Source organism: Budorcas taxicolor, chromosome 3 (genome assembly GCF_023091745.1).
Source record: "Budorcas taxicolor isolate Tak-1 chromosome 3, Takin1.1, whole genome shotgun sequence".
Lineage (NCBI taxonomy): Eukaryota > Metazoa > Chordata > Mammalia > Artiodactyla > Bovidae > Budorcas > Budorcas taxicolor.
In genome coordinates this window covers 11,710,143-11,733,359 of record NC_068912.1, presented here as the reverse complement: position 1 = coordinate 11,733,359, position 23,217 = coordinate 11,710,143, and the positions used below count along the sequence as shown (strand labels likewise).

The window sequence follows — 23,217 nt, the reverse complement described above, 5'->3', positions numbered from 1 at the left end:
GTTATAATGCTCAGTTTGACTCAAAGAAAATTCTCTTTATTCTTCTAAACTGGATTGTTGATTGAACTTTAATTGAGAAATAGATTACATAATACAAAATCTTCAAAAAGGGAAAACATAAGAAAACTGCATAATCCTTTCATATTCTGGAATTTTTGTCTATCAATTCTGGAACAATAATTGCACTTAGAAAATTACAGTTAAATAATTAGTCAATCAATCTGTAATTTCATTCCTCATGTTTTATGAAAAACATTAAAAGTAGAACATTAAAGACACACTATTTATTCACAGGAACACTTCTTGTTTCCTTTTTTTCTCTTTTTCCTTGTTTTCTTGTGCCAAGTGTATTTTCTGATGACTTTCCTTTACCAGGACCTCTCCAGATACAAACTATGTCTTTTCTCTCATGGTCTCCCCTCTATCTGAGTTCTTTTAGATAGCATTAGCCTCTTCTCGTAAGACCTTTCCCTTAACTTTTGTCTTTGTGTCTGATTCTTGAGTATCATAAGATTTGGGGGTGAGGATGAGGGCATGGCTCTGACATATTAGTGGGGAAGTAAGGCTGACAACCACAGGATTCCTGTAGGTGGGCTACAGAAAAGTGAAAATCTATTAACATTTGCACAGTCATCACCTTTATTATTGCATCACCACTGAGGTGTGGGCCCTGGAGAAAATCACCTTTCATGAAGCATGTATCAAGAGAAGGATTCACAAGACAAAGAGCCCTCAAACAAAGTAAGATTTTTAAAAAATAGAGTCTAGCATCCTGAAACCCAAGGGAGAAGAGGTCAAAAGGGAAGCACTGTTGTCCAATATGGTAGATCAATTGGTCGGAACAATCTGAATGCAGCATGCTGATACTGGTTTATTCACTAAACAGATATTTATTGATATTTCTGCTTCATTAATAAGTACTTTACATGTTATTACAATGAAACCAATGATTACATTTTTCAATGTATCATGAAAAAATATTGATTAGCTAATTAGTAGATTACTTATATTACTTTACTTTTCTTAGAGTCAAGGTTTTTGTTAGTTCATTTATTGCATTTAAAATTTTCTTCAGTGAACTTCTTGGCCTGAGATTCTTTGCCATGGTCCTTAACTACCATGGAATTGCAACCAACTCCTTTATGGGGCTTCTCTCTACGTCAGTTTTAAAGAGTCCTATCCATTCTCTTCATTTCTAGTGGTCATCAATATTAATGAAGTTAATTTGGTGTTCAACAAATCAACCTCCACTAACTTGGCACATTGGCTCATTATAGTTGGATGCAGGCCTTAGTCCCTGTTATTGACCCAGACATGGAATTAATATTGTGTGGTACTGCCAAGATACAAATCATACAAGGGATTCATAATTGGACCTACTGAAAAACATCTAGACTGCTATTTATCAACACATGAACACTTAATTAGAAATTAGGATTATCCTTCAAGTATATTCATTATAAATACCATAGAGAAAACTTAGTCTTATGAAGATGGTTGGTCAGTTACCATATTTTATAATCATGTATCTTGACTATTAAAATTAAATTTTTACCCTAATTATTTCCACAAGTTAAATTTATCTTGGAGAAATCAAGTAGTGGAAAACCGAATCAACAAAGTCTGATTCAAAATGTGTCAAATTGAATAAAGGTTGAAAAAAATCTATTGAATTCAGTTATTAGTGAATTTTGTTTATTGGTGACCTTTGGGAGACCAGTTTCAACCAAAGACTGACAGAAAAAGACATCTGGAAGACAGTTGAGGATAAAAAGACTCTGACAATTATATAGACTCCCAAACACTAGTTCTTATTTGAGGTCCCTGGTCTTATGAAAAAAAGATGTTAGCTTGACTCATGTGCTTTTTTATGGCTTCCTTTATCTCTTTATTCCTCAGGCTATAGATAATGGGGTTGAAAAATGGGGACACAACTGCAAAGGCCAGAGCAATGGCTGTATCCCAGAATAAGGAGTAGGTGGCAGAGAAGCGTAGGTACATGAGAGCCACACTGCCAAAGAAGAGTAGAAATACAGTGAGGTGGGAGATGCATGTGGAAAAGGCCTTGCGACGGCCCTCAGTGGAACGAATACGTAGAATTACAGCCACGATACCAATGTAGGACATGAAGATGAGCATCACAGCTGTAATAATCTCCACTGCATGGACAACATCCACTATCTGAATCATGAGGATGGCTTGTGTGTCTGTGCAGGCCAGGCGTAGTACTGGGAGGAAGTCACAGAAGATATGCTCTAGGTGATTAGAGCCACAAAATGGCATTGTGGAGATCCAGGCAATCTCAGGAAGGGGTGTGGCAAAACCACAAACACAGCAACCTAAAGTCAGCCAGGCACATAGCTTTGAGGTCATGATAGTAGGGTAATGAAGAGGGCTGCAGATGGCCAGGTAGCGGTCAAAGGCCATAGCTGTCAAGAGACAAACCTCACTGATGCCTGTGGAATGGAAGAAATACATCTGCAGGAGACAACCATTTAGGGAAATGCTCTTCTCACAAAGCAGGCAAGAGAGCATCTTTGGTATGGTAGCTGTGGTATACCAGATCTCCAGGAAAGAAAGGGCACTGATAAAGAAGTACATGGGAGTGTGGAGATGAATATTCAGCTGGACCACTGTGATGATGACCACATTTCCAACAACAATGAATGCATAAATGAAGAGCAGTATAACAAAACAGATGATAGAATCTCTCCAGGAAAAGGGAAAGCAGAGAAGATAAACTCGTGAGCAGTGGTTTGATTGGCATTCTCCATCTCCAGGTGAGAAATGAGGTTTTCAAATCTTACTGCACTCAAACTTTCTAGGCGATGTCTACTACTCATCATAGGGTAAGTACACTTACAGTATGCCACCATCTGGATAAATCCTTGACTTGGGAGTGTAGAAGAAGGAATATTCTATATTCCATAGATGCTTATAACTAAAACTGGAGTGTGGAAAAAATTCAATCAGAAAGCACAGCCAATAGATTAGATTAATAATTCTCAAAATGTATCAAGCATCAGGATCACTTGGAGGGCTTGTTAATAGCTTACTGGTCTTCATCCTGAGAAAAGTCAAGGAAAAGGCAGTCACCTACAAGCCAAGAAGAAAGGTCTTGAAAGGAATCAACTTTTCCAAAATCTTGATGTCAGATTTCCTAGCTTTCAGAACTGTGAGAAAATAAACTCTTGTTGTTCAAGTCACTTAGTCTGATACTTTGTTATAAAAGCTTTAGTAAATTAATATACCGTACTTATACTCAGCACTCAATCAGTTTCTCTTGCTGACTTTATTTCTTGGTTCTTCTAGATACCAACTTTATGCATTTTTGCATCTATTGTCTTCTTATGTCTCAAACTTAATTAATCATTGAAGTCTGCTTAACTTTTTTTCTGTTGTATTACCAATACATTTATTTCTTTTATCTTATCCCTAATTTGATGCTTAGTAATAATGCCTACACTATTGTAATAGATTACCAAAGGTTTCTATTTCCAGTGTGAGTATTTTTATACAAGCCTCTATTTCCTCAAGACTGATCTTGCTATAACATCAGTTTACTCATGTGACTCCCCTTCCATACCTATACTTAAGTTTTACATTCTCACCATGTTCTTCCTCTAAATTGCTTTTTCTTTAAAAAGAAAAAAATCTCAGCTCATCTAGGATAACATTTTTATAATCACTGCAAAAGGAAAAACTCAGCTTCATTTTTGTCTGTCGTAAGATTAATAATCTTATGGTACATTAGGAAAGGGCACTTTATTAATGTTCTCTTATTTATATTATCTATAGATGTATATTTTCATTGATTATGTGACTGAAAATGAACATGTTAACTGCTCAGACATGTCTGACTCTATGTGATCCCTTGGACTGTAGCCTGCCAGGCTCCTCTCTCCATGGAATTCTCCAAGCAAGAATACTGGAGCCATTTCCTTCTCCAGGAGATCTTCCCTACCAAGGATTGAACCCAGGTATCTGTATTACAGGCAGATTCTTTACCGTCTGAGCCACCAGGATGCCCACTTATGTGACTAAGGCCATAAAGCTCCCAACTACATCATCTGTCTCTAGTATTGTACTGAAATGACTTTTTTGTTATTTCAGCAGAAAACAAAGCCATTTTGTCTACTGTTGCTATGAAAAATTGTTCATTTCCAATCCGATTTATTAAACCTGCTGTTAATCCAAACATGTCACTTTCAGTTTCTGGTCTCTGAGCATTCCTGAAAGAAATCTCCCGTGCATGAAATATACTCTTGTTCTTTACAAGCTCTACCTTCTCTTTAAACTAGCCAAATTCTATTGGGTTGACCAAAAAAGTCATTCAGATTTTTCCAGAAGATGTTATGGGAAAAACCCAAATGAACTTTTTGGCTAGCCCAATACATGTGTCTTTTGCAATTTTAACAAGATAATTCCACATGTAATCTAAATCACTGTATTTCCTGTAATATTTATATGTCTATGTACCATTTACTTTTACATTTTTTCAAGTGTTCTTGATTTTTCATATACATATCTGATCTTTCCCATAAGACTTGATGCCCCCAGTAGTAGCCCCTACATATTGTGATTATTGCCTTTAAGACAGGGTCCTACAAACTGAACCAGTCTACTCATTCAAGAAAGAGCCTCTAAGCAGACCCAGATTCTGAGCAGAACTAATTGCTCATTCTGCTGAAAAGATGTGGCTAAGTAGAAGAAAGATAAGAGAGATGGAAATCAAAAGGAAAAACTTAGATTTCTCCCAATGAACACTTCTCTAGCTTTTCCAAATCTCAGTAAAGTCTAGTAAAATTGTCAATGATATTAATGCCTCCCAACAAACTGGAAATCTCATTTGATTCCTGAAACATTTCAGAAATCAATCACAATGCTCATTTGTTGTTTTAAAGCCATCTGATAAGCTTTGGCCCCACTTGTATCCCTCCTATTTCTTGGGAAATTTAGCAACTGAAACATTTATGCTTTGTACTAACTTGCTTATAACAGGGCTTCCCTGGTAGTTCAGACAGTAAAGAATCTGCTTGCAATTCAGGAGAAGTTCTTGATTCCTCCTTGCCCAGGCTTACCAATAGTTATTCACAGTTTCTACATGCACACTAGGGCTGTCTATTGTCCTGTGTAAGTGTTTTCCTTTCCCTAGATATCTCCCAACTCCCCCAAATTAGCTGATTTACTGACCTTGCTGCTGTTGGGTTCCGAACTTTGAATAAACATGGATGAAGACTCTATCTTTCCCTACCTTAATGTGGTCAACCATATAGAGCTACTGAGCCAAGCTTCCTTTGCTCTTCTGCTACGTTTCTAACCTGAGTCTTCCACCTAAACTATATTTCCTTCATCAGTCAGTGATAAAGAGATCTGACTCTCCCTATGGAGCTCTCTCCTTCTACCCTGCCCCTTTGTGTGCACCTGTGTGTCTTCCTAAGCCTAGCTAGAATAGGAAGATGGACTCTCCTGAGAATACTACACAAGTGATTCAAAACAAGTAGGAAAACAATCCTTCTTGTAATAGTTCCAATTAGGAAAAAAGTTCAAGCTGGTAATTAGGAGAAGCCCAATCTGAGATAACTCAAGTCCAGGACAAATGAGATAATCCAGGAGTCTGAGATATTGCAATAAGTGTGTTTCTGTTTATTTGTTTACTTTACTTTTTATGGTACTTCTGATTGGATTAACTTTTAAATAAATCAAAAGCTGAAATTCCAAGAGTCACATTTGAAGAATGTTAATGCAGATGGCAGAGTAGAAGGATGTGCACTCATATTCTCCTGCAAGAACTCCAAAACTGCAACTCTCTGCTGAACAGCCATTGACTGGGGGATGTTGGATCTCACCAATAAAAGATACCCCATGTCCAGGGGCAAAGGAGGAATCCCAGCAAGATGGTAGGAGGGGTGAAATCGAGTTTAGAATCAAATCCCTTACCCACCAGAGATGCTCAGAGGGCTCAAACAAACCTTGTGTGTACCAGGACCAAGTTACCCCACAGGTAATGAGTCAGAACTGTGTTTGAGTGTCTCCTGCGAAGGTGCAGGTCAGCAGGGGCCTACCGCAGGAACAGGGGCTCTAGGTGCAGCAGACCTGGGTATGGCATAAACCCTCTTGGAGGAGTTCACCATTAACCCCACCATAGAGCTGCTAGAACTTACACAGGACTGGGGAAACAGACTCTTGGAGGGCACAAGCAGAACCTTGTGTGCACCAGGACCCAGGAGAAAGGAGCAGTGACCCCACAAGAGACTGACCCAGACTTGCCTGTGAGTGTCCAGGAGTCCCCACTGGAGGCATGGGTCAGGGTTGGCCTGCTGCAGGGTCGGGGGCACTGAGTGCAACAGTGCATGCATGGGACCTTTTTAAGGAGGTCACCATTATTGTCATTGCCTCCACCATAATTTGGCCTCAGATCAAACAACAGGGAGGGAACACAGCCCTGCCCATCAACAGGAAATTGGATTAAAGAGCATGACCCCAACCATCAGAACAAGACCAGAAGAGTTTCCACCTCAATCAGTCTCTCCCATCAGGAAGCTTCCATAAGCCTCTTATCCTTCTCCATCATAGGGCAGACAGAATGAAAACCACAATAACAGAAAACTAACCACACTGATCACATGGACCACAGCCTTGTCTAACTCAATGAAATTATGAGCCAGGTCATGTAGGACCACCCAAGATAGACCAGTGATTGTGGACAGTTCTGACAAAACATGGTCCACTGGAGAAGGGAACGGCAAACCACTTCATTATTCTTGCCTTGAGAACCCCATGAACAGTATGAAAAGGCAAAAAGATAGGACACTGAAAGATGAACTCCCCAGGTCAGTAGGTGCTCAATACACTATGGGAGATCAGTGGAGAAATAACTCCGAAAAGAATGAAGAGACAGAGTTGAAGCAGAGACAACACCCAGTTTTGGGTGTAACTTGTGATGAAAGTAAAGCCCAATGCTGTAAAGAGCAATATTGCTTAGCTGCTGCTGCTGCTAAGTCACTTCTGTTGTGTCTGACTCTGTGCAACCCCATAGATGAAAGGCCACCAGGCTCCCCCATCCCTGAGATTCTCCAGGCAAGAACACTGGAGTGGGTTGCCATTTCCTTCTCCAATGTATGAAAGTGAAAAGTGAAAGTGAAGTCACTCAGTCATGTCCAACACTTAGCTACCCCATGGACTGCAGCCTTCCAGGCTCCTCTGTCCATGTGAGTTTCCAGGTGAGAGTACTGGAGTAGGTTGCCATTGCCTTCTCTGAATATTACATAGGAACCTGGAATATTAGGTCCATGAATCAAAGCAAATTGAAAGTGGTCAAACCAGTGATGGCAAGTGAACATTGACATTTTAAGAATTAGTGAATTAAAATGGATTGGGATGGGTGAATTTAATTCAGATGACCATTATATCTACTACTGTGGACAGGAATCCCTTAGAAAAAATGGAGTAGCCATCATGGTCAACAAAAGACTCCAAAATGCAGTACTTGAATATAATCTCAAAAATGACAGAATGATCTCTGTTTGTTTCCAAGGAAAACCATTTAATATCACAGTGATCCAAGCCTATGCTCCAACCAGTAATGCTGAAGAAGTTGAAGTTGAATGGTTCTATGAAGACCTACAACACCTTCTAGGACTAACAACCTAAAAAAGATGTCCTTTTCATTATATTGGACTGGAATGCAAAAGTAGGAAATCAAGAGCTACCTGGAGTAACAGGCAAATTTGGCCTTGGAGTACAAAACGAAGCATGTCAACGGCTAACAGAGTTGTGCCAAGAGAACGCACTGGTCATAGCAAACACCCTATTCCAACAACACAAGAGAAGACTCTAAACATAGACATCACCAGATGGTCAATACCAAAATCAGATTGATTATATTCTTTGCAGCCAAAGATGGAGAACCGCTATACAGGCAGCAAAAACAAGACCAGGAGCTGACTGTGGCTCAGATCATGAACTCCTTATTGCCAAATTCAGATTTAAATTAAAGAAAGTAGGACAAACCACTAGACCATTCAGGTATGACCTAAATCAAATCCCTTAAGATTATACAGTAGAAGAGACAAATAGATTCAAGGGATTAGAACTAATAGACAGAGTGCCTGAAGAACTATGGACTGATGTTCATGACATTCTATAAGAAGCAGGGATCAAGACCATCCACAAGAAGAAGAAATGCCAAAAGGCAAAATGGTTGTCTGAGGAGGCCTTACAAATAGCTGAGAAAAGAAGAGAAGCTAAAGGCAAAGGGTAAAAGGAAAGATACACCCATTTGAATACAGAGTTCCAAAGAATAGAGAGGAGAGATAAGAAATCTTCCTCAGGGATCAACACAAAGAAATAGAGGAAAAGAATAGAATGGAAAAGACTGACGATCTCTTCAAGAAAATTAGAGACACCAAGGGAATATTTCTGGGCTCAATAAATGACAGAAATGGTATGGACCTTATAGAAGCAGAAGATAGTAAGAAGAGGTTGCAAGAATACACAGAAGATCTTATACAAAGAAGACCTTCATGACCCAGATAACCACGACAGTATGATCACTCATCTAGAGCCAGACATCCTGGAGTGCCAAGTCAAGCGGGCCTTAGAAAGCATCACTACAAATAAAGCTAGTGGAGGTGATGGAATTCCAGTTGAGCTATTTCAAATCCTAAAAGATGATGCTGTGAAAGTGTTGCACTCAATATGCCAGCAAATTTGGAAAATGCAGCAGTGGCCACAGGACTGGAAAAGGTCAGTCTTCATTGCAATCCCAAAGAAAAGCTTCAGCAATACATGAACCGTGAACTTCCAGATGTTCAAGCTGGTTTTAGAAAAGGCAGAGGAACCAGAGATCAAATTGTCAACATCTGTTAGATCAGCAAAAAAGCAAGAGTTCCAGAAAAACATCTACTTCTGCTTTATTGACTATGCCAAAGCTTTTGACTGTGTGGATCACAGCAAACTGTAGAAAATTCATAAAGAGATTGGAATATCAGACCACCTTACTGCCTCCTGAGATATCTGTATGCAGGTCAAAAAGCAGCAGTTAGAACTGGACATGGAACAACAGACTGGTTCCAAATTGGGAAAGGAGTATGTCAAGGCTGTATATTGTCATTCTGCTTATTCAACTTATATGCAGAGTACATCATGCAAAATGCCAGTCTGGATGAAGCATAAGCTGGAATCTGAAAACTAAGATCATGGCATCCAGTCCCATCACTTCATGGTAAATAGATGGGGAATCAATGGAAACTGTGACAGACTTTATTTCGGGAGGTCCAAAATCACTTCAGATGGTTACTGCAGCAATGAAATTAAAATATGGTTACTTCTTGGAAGAAAAGCTATGGCCAATGTAGACAGCACGTTAAAAAGCAGAAACATTACCAACAAAGGTCCATGTAGTCAAATCTATGGTTTTTCCAGTAGTCATGTATGGATGTGAGAATTGGACTATAAAGAAAGCTGAGCGCTGAACAATTGATGCTTTTGAACTGTGGTATTGGATAAGACTCTTGAGAGTTTCTTGAACTGCAAGGAGATCCAATCAGTCCATCCTAAAGGAAATCAGTCCTGAATATTCATTGGAAGGACTGATGCTGAAGCTGAAAGTCAGAAGAAGTTTGAATCTGTGAAGAACAGATTCATTTAAAAAGACTCATTTGCTGGGAAAGATTGAAGGTGGGAGGTGAAGGAAACGACAGAGGATGAGATGTTTGGATGGCATCACTGACTCGATAGACATGAGTTTGAGTAAGCTCCGGAAGTTGGTGATTGGCAGGGAAGCCTGGCGTGCTGCAGTCCACTGGCTCGCAAATAGCTGGAGAGGACTGAGTGACTGAATTGATCTGAACTGAATGCAGTAGAGGAGAGGAGATTGATAAAACAATAAAATAAGGGATATAGTCATATCCTATTTCTTACCTGTTTCTAAGTCAGTCAGCCAAATTTAGGAAAATCACTTGGCCTTCCATATGCTCCACCTTTAGTTCTATATTGAAATTTATAGCCAGTGCTTTGGTTAATTATGTAGATTTAATTGTTTAATGTTACCGTTATTAAGATTGTTTTCATTTTTGCCCATTTACTCACTAAAATTTCTGAGAATGAAAAAGATTAACAAAATGCAATCCATTTCCTTCATTTCTTTAAATTTAATGACTTTTCTTACTCAAAATAAACTAAATATATATGCTGTCAGAAGTGGTACTGTAATTTCAGACAATGACCCATTCACCAATTTTCCTATTACAGCATTTAATTTCATAACTTGTTTTTCAAGCACATGTCAGGTGCAAGATGCCTGTAAGCTGCACACACAATGTTCTTAAATGGTAAGAAGGAGAATGTAGCTTCCAAGGAATGACTGCCTTGCATCTTTTTACATTCCGTTCCTCAGCCCCTGCTTTATTTCTAAATGATCTCAAATCCCTTTGATGTGTAAAAGTTCCTTGACATACAAAATTATAGTCAGTGTGGTTAAATAATTGCACATTTGATGTAGGTAATCTTTCTGGAGATTATAGAATTACATTAAAAGATTATTACCAATAAAGTGTTAAAATATTTGTAACCCAAAAGAATATCTTAAGATTCAGATAAGAAGCATTAGTTATTAATTTCTGCAATCTCAGGAAGGTACAATGTCAGACAAAGCCTACACACGGCAGTGTATGTAACTTATTAAGTGTTTCAGACATTGATATTAAAATAATAATCATTTATCCTCACACTTAGAAGTCTGCTAGTCAGTTGTAATAGGGAGAGCTATGCTCAACTTCAGACTCTGAGCTCTGGGTTGTGGACTTCAAACACCAGGCTTCAGGCAAGTTACAGTTCAGGTCAGCTCCATGTGTCTCTCATTCTCTGAACCACTGACTCTCAGAGACATGGTTTCATGTGAGTCCAGTGCTGAAAGGGGAGCAGTTATCTGAAGTAAACCTGACTGTAAAGGTACATATGCAGTATCTATAATATTCATTGCTTTCCCAAGAGTCAATTAAAGGAAAAGCCCAAACCAAATCTGTGGGGCAGGAAGGTAAATGGTACTTACCATGAATCCATTCATTGCAAAATTATGGATTTATAAATCTGTTATAGGGATGTGAAGAATTGGGACGAATGACTCCTTTTTATAGTTGTACCGCAAGTTCAGCTTGCCAGTGATAGGATTGATATTTTTCACAGAATAACTAGACTTTTATTTGATCTACACCTCAGTTGCCATACTACTGAAGTTGTAACAAAAATGCTACACTAAGGCATTATTTGTGTAACTATTTACAAAATCAGTATTTTTACCAAACGCTATGAACATTCTTTCACATCTGCTTTTAATAATGCAACTTCTTGAAATTTATCTTGAAACAGAAGTTTTTGAAATTGAAAAGGACTTTATGTAAGAAAATTGTAATTGCCATATTTATAAGAATGTGTGTATTCATGTTTAGTCATGTCTGACTCTTCACAGCTCTTTGAACTGTAGCTCACCAGGCTCTTCTGTACATGGGAGTTTTTAGGCAAGAATATTGGAGTGGGTTTACATTTCTTCCTCCAGGGGATCTTCCCCACCCAGGGATGGAACCTGAGTCTCCTGCATTGCAGTGGGATTCTTTATTATCTGAGCCACCAGTGGTAATAGTTAAAAAACAATATAGAGAAGCAAACAATAGAGAAACAAAATGGAAAAATAATTTGCATATTCAATCAATGAAGCAGTTTACCATAATTAAACTGATGATTATAAATACATAGTGGAAATAATAAATTTTAGTATATAATTCTAATATATTTATTGTCAAATTGCATGTATTATACTAAAAATTACACTGACTCTAGAAAGTCAGAAGTAGGATTGATATTGCTGTCATTTCTGTAAATCCTCAGAAGACTTTCTGTACCAGTCTATTCACCAGGTCATGGGGAATAAAACTAGGCTAATTGTATTATTCTTTGAAATTCTAGTCTCTTTGGGCTTAATATTTTGTGAAGAAGTTCCATTTGTATACAGGACTGCAGTCTAAATTACTTACCAGATATATTAAACACCTTTTGGGAGCAAAGTAGCTTCTTAATAGCATCTTTTATATCCTTATTTCTCAAGCTATATATAATGGGATTGAAAAAGGGAGCAAGCACAGAGAATGTTAGCACAATGGTGGTGTCCCAGAATGGTGTAGCAAAGACTCTAAGATACATGAGAGCCACACTGCCAAAAAGCAGCAGGAAGATGGAAATGTGTGTTGCGCACATAGAAAAGGCCTTTTTACAACCCTCAGCTGAAGGGATACCCAGGATAACAATGATAATTCTGATGTAAGAAAGAGAAATAATCAGACCTGTTATTAGCAAGAGCATGAATCACATCTTGCACCAAGATCACAGAGGTATTTGTGCAACCTACATTTAATAAAGGTGTGAAATCACAGAGCAGAAGATCTGATGGGTTTAGTTGGGACCACAGAAAGGTAGGGTAGAAATCCACACAATCTCAGGTAGAAGGATGAGGAAAGCAAATAAGCAAGAGCCTGCAGAGAGCTGAGCATGTAGTGGGGGAGTCATGATGGTTAGGTAGTGGAGTGGGTTGTGGTGGCAACATACCTGTCAATGGCCATCACAGAGAGCAAGGCTCCTTCGGTGTTTCCAAATGGATGGAAGAAGTGCATCTGCAAGAGACAGCCAGTGAAAGAGATGGTCTTTTGACTGCTGATCAGATTGGAGAGCATCTTAGGAATAGCAGCTGTGGTACACCACATCTCAAGAAATGTGAAGATACTGATGGGATTATACATGGGCTTGTAGAGACAGGTATCCAGTCTTACAGCAAAGATCAATAGGTTCTCGACTATAATAAAGGTGTAGATGAACTCTTGCCTGGAAAATCCCATGGATGGAGGAGCCTGGTAGGCTGCAGTCCACGGGGTCGCTAAGAGTCGGACACGACTGGGCGACTTCACTTTCACTTCTCACTTTCACGCATTGGAGAAGGAAATGGCAACCCACTCCAGTGTTCTTGCCTGGAGAATCCCAGGGTCGGGGGAGCCTGGTGGGCTGCCGTCTATGGGGTTGCACAGAGTCGACACGACTGAAGCGACTTAGCAGCAGCAGCAGCAGATGAACAGTAAAGGAACAAAGTACAGGAGGCCACCATCTTGGAATCAGGGGAACTCAGTGAAGATAAATTCAGTCACTGCTGATAGATTTCCATCTTCCATGTCCCCAGAAGAGCTATCTGTGAATGAGGAAGATGGTACACCCAACTAATGGAGAAGGAAATCAATGCAGTGTAAATGTAAACGGTATTTTGGTTACCTGGTATTTTTGTGTTTTGCCTTTTTCCAGATTCAAAATAACTGACAATTTGTCTATATCACTAATCTTTTTATTTGAGAGATAATACAAAATGATGATTAGTAACATGGGTTCAAATCAGACATTCTGAGCCTGAATTCTCATTCTGCCACTTAAGTAAATAAGCAAGTTATATAATCTCTCTCTGAACCTCAGAATCTTCTGGGGAAAATATTAGTGCAAAATTATGAGTATTGAAAGAATTAATGTATCAGAGTATTAATATTGCTCAATATTTGTTAGTTATTTCCTACCTTGAACAGCTCTGAAAGAATAGTAACAATATCTCATTTAACTCCTCAATCATTTGCTATGTGACTGCTTTCTCTCTCCTATACAGAAGCCATTCTGTCCCATGTGTCACTGATATGTTAACTGCAAAACAATGGAAAAGTTTCAGTCTTTATAACTTCACTTTGGCATTAGAAACTGCTGATTACTACTACTTGAAGACTGTCTCCCTGGGCTGTCATGAAACCACCCTCTCCAGGTTTACCTTCTTCCTGAATAGAAGCTTCTTCTTAGGTGTTTTGTTATAAAACTTTCTTATTTTATGTGTTATAAACTCACCTTCTTGGCCCATTCTCTAAGTGACTGTGTGTTCCAGTTTCCTGCTGTGGTCCCTAAAATCATGTCCTGCCTTATTGTTGATGAACGCATGCCCTTCACAGGTTTTCAGTTCTTCCAAGTCTGTATTGCCAGCAGAAGTATGTTTCCTGAACTTTAAAATCTGCACATGCAGTCTTCCCCATCTGCCACTCTCTCATGCTGCACTGTGACAGTTTTCAGAGTTCACCCTGATTTCTCCTGGATCGTTGCTTTTGTGAATGTTAACCCTCTTCCTAGAAGACTTGCTTACTCTTCTTCACTTAACTAACTCCTAGACTTTCCTCAAGTTTCAGCACAGGCATTGATCCCTATCAGAAGCCCTGCAACAGGTACTGTGGTTTCCTCTCCCTCCCTACATTTATACACATACACATGTTTATTCTCATATATTTCCTACAGAGGGTTTCTACCATCATCCTTACTCTGTTTTTATTATAACTTGTTATTTGTTTAACTTCACAAGATGGTAAGCTTCTATCAGAGTGGGATCAACATTTTGTGTTTCATAACCCTAGCATGCATTGATCGCTTGAAAATGGCCGTTTTTAATGAATAAGTTTGGATTAGGCTTAGAAAAATATTGTTGCTGTTTTTCAGTTGCTATGCCATGTCCACATCTATGCAACCCCATGGACTGCACCACACCAGGCTTCCATGTCCACTACCTTCCAGAGTTTACTCAAATTCATGCCCATTGACTCAGTGATGTCAACCAATCATCTTATCCTCTGTTGCCCCTTTCTCCTCCTGCCCTCAATCTTTCCCAGCATCATATTAAAGCTAGAAAAAATCTAGAAATAAGACTGGTAGGAAGGAAACTTGTAAGCATTTATATCTTGGACAGTTGTAAAGTCTGAATAACTAGATATTATTTCCGACTTTAAGTGTGAAAAGCCCAGAACCCCAAAGATGGGGCATTCACATAAATTCTGTTTCAATGCCAAAATTTAAGCCTGCCCAAATCTTCATTATTTGAATCTTTAGAGTGTGTCTCATTCCGAACATAAAAAATGAATAGTTTCTACCCAAACCTCAGTGACCCTCAACTCACCTCTGCCAAATGCAGTAGGGGGTCTTCCTTTTTCCTGGGTCTCTGCATTCTTAAATGTTCTTTCAACTTCTCTGGAAAGGATTATTATAACAATCCAAAGAAAAATACTAAAGGGGAAATGAGTTCCACTGAGACTTCTTCTCTTGGTAATAAATAGAAAGCACTCTTTCTTTTTCCCATGGGATCTGTATCAGAATGTGATTGCACTTTTTTCTCATCATATTTTCAGATCAAAGGAGAATCAGTGCTCCAAGAAAGACTTCAAGTTCTGGTGACCATTGTTACCTCTTTTCTTGTCATCATTGTGGATTAACCAGTCAGCCTCCATTTAGGTGTGGAATTGGAAGGATACCATATAAAGGTACACTCACCTTTGATTGGACCTCATCTTTTCAAAAACACAAGAAATAGGACGATGTCAAAAGAGCCTTACTGACGCTAATTATTGTGAACAAATTAATGAATAGAAAACAGATCAATTTTCATGAAAATATGTAAGTTAGAAATATGCCATACTAAAGAAGATGGAAGAGTGCCAAGTTTTATCCAACAATATACACAGAATTTTCCCTTCAAATTGTTTTTGTTAATTCTGCTGAACTCTTTATACTTCCCCCTTTTCAGCACAAAATATATTAAAGATTTCTATGTGCTTCTTGTATACTACTTCCTTCGACTCCTTTCTTGCTGCTGCTGCTGCTGCTGCTAAGTCGCTTCACTCGTGTCCGACTCTGTGCGACTCCATAGAGGGAACCCCACCAGGCTCTTCCGTCCCTGGGATTCTCCAAGCAAGAACACTGGGGTGGGTTGCCATTTCCTGCTCCAATGCATGAAAGTGAAAAGTGAAAGGGAAGTCGCTCAGTCGTGTCCGACTCTTAGCGACCCCATGGACTGCAGCCTACCAGACTCCTCCGCCCATGGGATTTTCCAGGCAAGAGTACTTAAATTCACATAATTCCTTCTCACCTCATGGCTATAAAGAAATAGCTAGAGTAATTAGTCCATATTTATCATACTGTGAATGCTCACCAATTGTTTTCATGACTCAATATAAATGAGGCAAAAGCTTAGATATTTAATATTAACTTGCAGCGTATCTGTAAATACTATTGATAAATTTAGGTAAGTGTACAACTCGTATGTGTGTGCAAGCAGACAAGAGCAGGATATCATGTGATAATACAACTTATTCAAATGTTTTGGTTTTCTTGGACAACATATTATTAAAGTTCAATTTTAATTTTGTGGATATTCACAAGAGCTCTAATTCAGAAAAAAAATATTTTAACGATAAATAATTCATGTAAAAAGTGTACAAATTATAAATATATATTTCAATAAATTTTTGCTTTGTGAAAATACTTGTCTAACTCTACACAAATCAAGTATTAATTCTATGTTATCGCTTACGTCCAGTTTGTTAATCTGTTTTTAAGCTCCCACATGATTGTGAATTTCTCCATTGCTAATTTTGATTCTGTCAATTTTTGCCTTATAAATTGTAAGCCTACATTTTTTTGAAACATAGATAATACAAGGTATTCCATTTTAGTTAGAAATATTTATTTTTGTCTGGTTTTGTTTTCAGATAACTTCTTCTATCATAACTACTGTAGAAATTTTACAGTTTCCTCAGGGTATTACTATCTTTATTTCTGGAATTTCAGTTTCATTAATATTTCATTTCTAGAATTTAGTTTCCATGTAATCTATTTTTCAGGACATCGTACTTTTCTTCTTTAAATTTTATGATATTTTCTCAAGTCAAAACTCTAGATTACTTTTCTAGTGTTCAATTTTTAAATTTCTTCCATTGAATATTATTATTGAACATAATCTAGTTAGTTTTTATCACTAACAGCACCATAACAAACTAGCACATGCCATACATTAAAAGACCTTTATAATTTCTTTATAGATTTAAATTTGGAATATTTAATTTTTTTTGTAATTCTTTCTTAGGGCATCTTATGGTTAAATATTTGCTATTATTAACAGAATATGCCCATTTTTAATGTACATTAACCTCTCTCCAACCATCACCTCGTACCTGAAAATGCAGATTCCAATGTAGTGTTCTCATAAATACACACATATCAATAAATGCCACACACTATTACATACACAGAGGCATATACACAGTGTGGTGCTAGGGAGTGAAATGGGGACATACGTGCCTTTAAAATAAACAAAATACAGAGATATCAAAAACTGATTGCTTACATTTCCAAAATTATTTTTCTCAACTAATCAAGAAGCAGAGCTTCAGATGCTAATCTGTGGTCAAGTGCACAAAAGTTTTGTATGATATAGAACGAATCATATTTTCTGAATTCTAAGGCTTTATGAAATTTTCTGGCTAGAAATGTACTGTATTTTGCAAATAAACTTTCCTTGATTTTCTCCATTTAGTTTGTTTAAGAACCTTTTGGAAAATATAAATTTTCTAGATTGGAGCACACAGAGGGACTAAGAGAGTGGTGTATTCAGACAGGGCTTGGAAGATCCATGACCCATTCTGCCTCGTTGTACTACCTTGCTCTATACAGCTTTTGTATTTGTTTTCTTTAAAGATGTATCCTTTATAGCAAGCTAGTAGATGAAAAAATGTAAAAGTATCCTAGGACTCATGATCAGTGAACAAAGATTAGAAAAACACAGCCAATATCATGTTATGCCCTGATCAAAAAAATCATCCATCCAAAGAACCAACAAAATATGGTGAACTCATTGCCTTAGGGTACAAAGACTGTCTCCCAAATGGTGATAAAGGAAGAAGGAAAAGTCTATTTGCTTTGTTTTTAAGATATAAACAAATCGAGTGAAGCCCAGCACTGTAGTTGTGGCTTATTCTCCTTAGGTTACAAAGGAAATAAGCCACAAAAACCAGTATAGCATAGCATGGGGTCCAGACAGCAGTAACTGAATATGCTCATGACAGCGACATTAATGTTTCAGATTGGTCAGTTCACTGAAAGTCTCATTAATTTTGTAATAACTGATATAGTTCCAGGAATAAAAGTATTGGTAATTCTGACACACAGTCAGTGCAAAGCACTATATCAAGATTTGCTTTTAGAATTATATGTGAATATAATCTCCCTTTATATCACAGATATATGCTGCAGGATTTGACTCATCAAAAAACATCTTTCTGGGGAAGAAGAGTGGCATATTGAAGGAGTCAGATGGGCAGATGAATGGCTTGACCACTAATGGCTGTTTTGTTATGCATTCACATAATGGGTTCACAGAAGACTCTAGCACTGAAATATGGAGAGAAGTATCAATGTGTTGAAATGTATTCAGCTTTGTATAAAACCAAATTAGCTCAGCAGAGAGGGAAAATGGTGGAAATTGAAATCAATAAGCTATAAGATGTCTTGTTAATTCAACTCTGCAGTATAACATTGTTGTGGCATACTCCAGAAGGCCTATTCTGCCTCCTGTAGTGAAAAATTCAGTTTTAAGGCAGAAAATCAATTCAGTGTTACCTCAGAACCCTATAGAATTCAAAACACTAGCATTTCCTAGCATGAAGAGGAAAGACGTCAATGAAAACAGCCATGGGTATTTCTAAACTGTAGCCATGTGTGTTGTTACCATAATGGGGAAAACAGAAAAACATGAGGGAAAAGATTATAAATGTCCCACGTGTAAGTCTGTTGGTTCCTACATCCTTCTGTGGCTTGGATTTGAAGCTAGATTTTGTGTGGATCCTGGTCCTCCAACTTTTGTATGTAGCACCTGTGATTATAGGAGTTCAGAAAAAATAACCTCCAATGGGCCCCAGATCCCACTTCTTGGTTCTCATGTTTCTTATGCAGCCTGGCCCTTTTGTATCTATTGATTGGTTGGAGAACATTGACATTATTCCCCAAGGACCTTTAACAAACAGTTTTCCAATATGTTAGGTTTCCAATCTGTTATCTACATCACATTTTCTCTGACTCTAGCTATTTGCATCAGGAAGAATAATTTGTAAAACTTTATAATAGATGGCAGCAATTTCCAAGCAAAAATATGAGAAACTCAGCAAAGAATTTTTGAAAGTACCGGACTTCTGAATTCTGAGTTTTGAAAATGTATTTTGACAAGAAAAGGCAAAATTAAATGGAAAAGTTAACCTGATGCCTTAATTTTAGTAATTGTACATTCTTCATTTTGAAAAATTGCTTTTTTTTAACTGGGGGTGCTACTGGTTCAAGCTGATTAGTTTGCAGTTTATTGTAAGCATTGTAAAATATAATATGTGTCTTAACTTTTTTCCCATTAATATTTATATTTATTGTGGAAGACGCCTTAGAAATTTCTTGATAGAGTAGCATAATCATGGTGTCACATCCTTGGTGCATTCACAAACAGTGGTTTAGTAAGCACAGTTCAAGGATTTGCCATGCTAGGAAGAAGGACTAGAGAACTTCTCTCTTCACCTCCATCAAATAATGGGATTTAGTAGATTAGAATACATTGTGAAGTCAAATTTGTATTAACTACCATTGTGCATAATGTGTTTGTTTTTAACCACTGAAAATAATCAGGAAATATTTTTCCTTGATATTTCTACTAAATTTCTACTTAAATATAAATTTAAAGTTAAGAAATATTTTATATGCCCCTTTGAATATGCAATTTTCTAATTTTCTTCCATGAAAACCATTTTTAGAATCAGCATCATTTGGTAGATTTACTTTTCAGATGTAATCTATGTTTCATCTGCTCACTATTTTTAGGAATAAAATTATTTCTATAAGAAAAGCATAAATTTACAAAAAAGGAGAGTCACAATTTGCTTTTAAAAAAGAAATACTTCATTAATTAGCCTATATTTGTCCTTATCCAGGTGTTAGGAAATTTAGATAAAAAGGATTGAATGACAACAGTGCCTTCTTTGGTTAACCTAGCAGACTAGCTTTAACTGTGGGCTTGAATCCTGAAGAGAGTTGTCATGGCAACTCTGGTAAATGGTGGCAAATGGGCATCAATGGAAGCAGTGTGGAAGGACATACTTTCACAGTCTATTTGTTTTCTAATGTCAATGAGTTCATTGCTTTCAGGGCAAGAAAAAATTCTTCTCCCTGCTCTTTTGTAAAATGTCTTTTCTTAAATTCCTCTATTCACAGATTATATAGTATTCTTGGAAAATCTGAGAAAATCAATTACTTTTTTAAGAAATAATTTTGTTTACATGCTGTGCTGGGACTTCATTGCTGAGTGGACTCTAGTTTCAGTGAGCTGGGGCTACTCTCTAGTTGCAGTGTGGGGGCTTCTCATTGCTTCTCTTGCTTCAGAGCATGGAATCTAGAGCAAGCAGGCTTCAATAGCTGTAGTGCATGGGCTCAGTAGTTGCAACTCTACAATTCTATGATTCTACACTCTAGTTTTCTTATGCACATGTCTAACAATATTGAGAATTTAGTCTTACTCAATATATATGCTTATTGTAAGAAAGAAGAGTTAATTATATAACTAAAAATTAAACTGTAATTTACTACTGCAAGTACTATTTTTGCTTTTTCTTAGCTATCTGCTTCTGGACAAACCTAATCAGGTAATGGGAATATCAGACCACCTAACTTGCCTCCTGAGAAATCTGTATGCAGGTCAAGAAGCAAGCTAGAACTGGACATGAAACAACAGACTGGCTCCAAATTGGGAAAGGAGTACGTCAAGGCTGTATATTGCCACCCTGCTTATTTAACTTATAGGCAGAGTACATCATGTGAAATGCTGGGCTGGATGAAGCATAAGCTGAAATATCAATAACCTCAGATATGCAGATAACACCAATTTTATGGCAGAAAGTGAAGAAGAATTAAAGCACCTCTTGATGAAAGTGAAAGAGGGGAGTGAAAAAGTTGGCTTAAAACTCAACATTCAGAAAACTAACATCATGGCATCCGGTCCCATCACTTCATGGCAAATAGATGGGGAAACAATGGAAACAGTGGAAGACTTTATTTCTTTGGGCTCCAAAATCACTGCAGATGGTGACCACAGCCATGAAATTAAAAGACACTTGCTCCTTGGAAGAAAAGCTATGACCAACATAGACAGCATATTTAAAAGCAGAGACATTACTTTGCCAACAAAGGTTCGTCTAGTCAAAGCTATGGTTTTTCCAGTAGTCATGTATGGATGTGAGAGTTGGCCTATAAAGAAAGCTGAGCAATGAAGAATTGATGCTTTTGAACTGTGATGTTGGAAAAGACTCTCGAGAGTCTCTTGAACTGCAAGGAGATCCAACCAGTCCATCCTAAAGGGAATCAGTCCTGAATATTCATTGAAAGGACTGATGCTGAAGCTGAAACTTCAATACTTTGGCCATCTGATGTGAAGAACTGACCCACTGGAAAAGACTCTGATGCTGGCAAAGATGGAAGGTGGGAGGAGAAGGGGACAACAGAGGATGAGATGGTTGGATGGCACCACTGATGCAATGAACTTGAGTTTGAGTAGGCTCCAGGAGTTGGTGATGGACAAAGAAGCCTAGCATGCTGCAGTCCATGAGGTCGCAAAGAGTCAGACACAACTGAGTGACTGAACCGAACTGAACTGAATCAGGTAATCCATAATTCATAATTATATAGAAAATATTCCCAAGGTCTATTTCCTGAATAAACACATAATGAAGCACTTGGCCAGCTTCTGAAGTTTAATTCTAACCCTCTAAAGTGGTGAGAAATTTTTCCTTTAATTGTAACTTTTCGGAAGAAACAAGAAAATCTCTAAGCTCCATAATAAATTTCTTGATGAAATACCTATCAAATTTCATAGAGATGGCAGAACATAAATGTGTTTTCCCAATACAATAATAATAAAATAAAATAATCAGGATAGCAGACAGATGGCTCAATGTGACAAAAAAACTAGAGAGAGAATAATTTCATATTTTAATCTGTTAGAGAAATAGTAAAAGGGTGAAAAGCAATCTGTGGCTCAGAATTAACCTCCAGATGTGTTCAACACTATTTGAATACAGAAGAGTTTTCTCTTTTTTTAATATAAATTTATTTATTTTAATTGGAGGTTTTGGAGGGAGGGGGTTCAGGAAGGGGAAGAGAAGAGTTTTCTAATTGCATCCTTCATGTCCTTTTGCTCAGACTATAGATGATAGGATTGAAGATTAGGGGAAGAGTAAACATCAGTGCAATGATTGTGTCCAAAACGAGTGAATAAGTGGCACTGAAACGTAAGTACATGAGGGACAAACTACCAAAAGATATCAGGAAAACTGAGATGGCCTGGATAGGTACAAAAAGCCTTCTGTTGACTTTCAGTAGAAGGAATCTTCAGGATCATGATGATAATTCTTATATAAGACAGGGCAATGATTAAGACAGTAATGATGATGGCCGCAGCAAGGATCACATTCTCAATCAGAATCATGGATGTGTCTGTGCAAGCCAGGCTCAGAACTGGGACCAAGTCACAGAAGATTTGATGGATTTGACTGGGACCACAGAATGGCTATGTTGAAATCATTACAATCTGAGGAAGCAGGATGAGGAAGCCAAAGACGCAGGAGCCTGCAGAAAGCTGAGCGCAAAGATGGGGAGTCATGATTATTTGATAGCGAAGAAGGTTGCAGATTGCAACATATCTGTCAATGGCCATGGTGATTAGCAAGATTCCCTCTGAATTTCCAAGTGAATGGAAGAAATACATCTGCAAGAGGCAGCCAGTAATAGAGATCATCTTTTATTTCACTGATGATATTGGAGATCATGTTGGGAATGATGGCTGTGGTATACCAGATTCCAGGAAGGAAAAGATAATGATGAAATTATATATGGGATTGTGAAGTCAAGTATCCAGCCTGACTGCAAAAAGATCAATAGATTTCCCATGACAATAAAAATATAGATGAAAAGTAAAGGAAAGAAGTACAGAAGCCTACCTTCCTGGATCTGAGGAAAGTCAGTGATGACAAATTTAGTCGCTGCTGATAGGTCCATATCCCCAGCAGAACTATCTGTGAATAAAGGAAAGGGTACACACCAGCTCAAGGAGATCAAACCAGTCAGTCCTAAAGGAAATCAACCCTGAAGGACGGATGCTGAAGCTGAAGCTCCAATACTTTGGCCACCTGATGCAAAGAGTCAACTCATTGGAAAAGACCCTGATGCTAGGAAAGACTGAAGGCCAGAGGAGAAGGGGACTACAGAGGATGAGATGGTTGGATGGCATCACCAACTCAGTGGACA

The 23,217-nt window shown here is 37.9% G+C and overlaps 1 protein-coding gene and 3 pseudogenes across 1 annotated transcript; 1 reads left to right on the top strand and 3 right to left on the bottom strand.

The window, feature by feature from the left end:
• Nucleotides 1-1,830: 1,830 nt before the first annotated feature.
• On the bottom strand, nucleotides 1,831-2,774 carry LOC128045321 (olfactory receptor 6K2-like). Its single transcript, XM_052637819.1, is given in 2 exon segments — nucleotides 1,831-2,720; nucleotides 2,723-2,774. Coding segments are annotated over 2 exon segments (942 nt in total).
• Nucleotides 2,775-11,307: 8,533 nt separating this feature from the next.
• LOC128044860 (olfactory receptor 6K3-like) lies at nucleotides 11,308-13,244 on the bottom strand (annotated as a pseudogene).
• A 4,435-nt stretch (nucleotides 13,245-17,679) lies between these two features.
• On the top strand, nucleotides 17,680-18,924 carry LOC128044859 (E3 ubiquitin-protein ligase pellino homolog 1-like; annotated as a pseudogene).
• A 3,133-nt stretch (nucleotides 18,925-22,057) lies between these two features.
• On the bottom strand, nucleotides 22,058-22,968 carry LOC128044858 (olfactory receptor 6K3-like; annotated as a pseudogene).
• Between the last annotated feature and the right edge of the window lie 249 nt (nucleotides 22,969-23,217).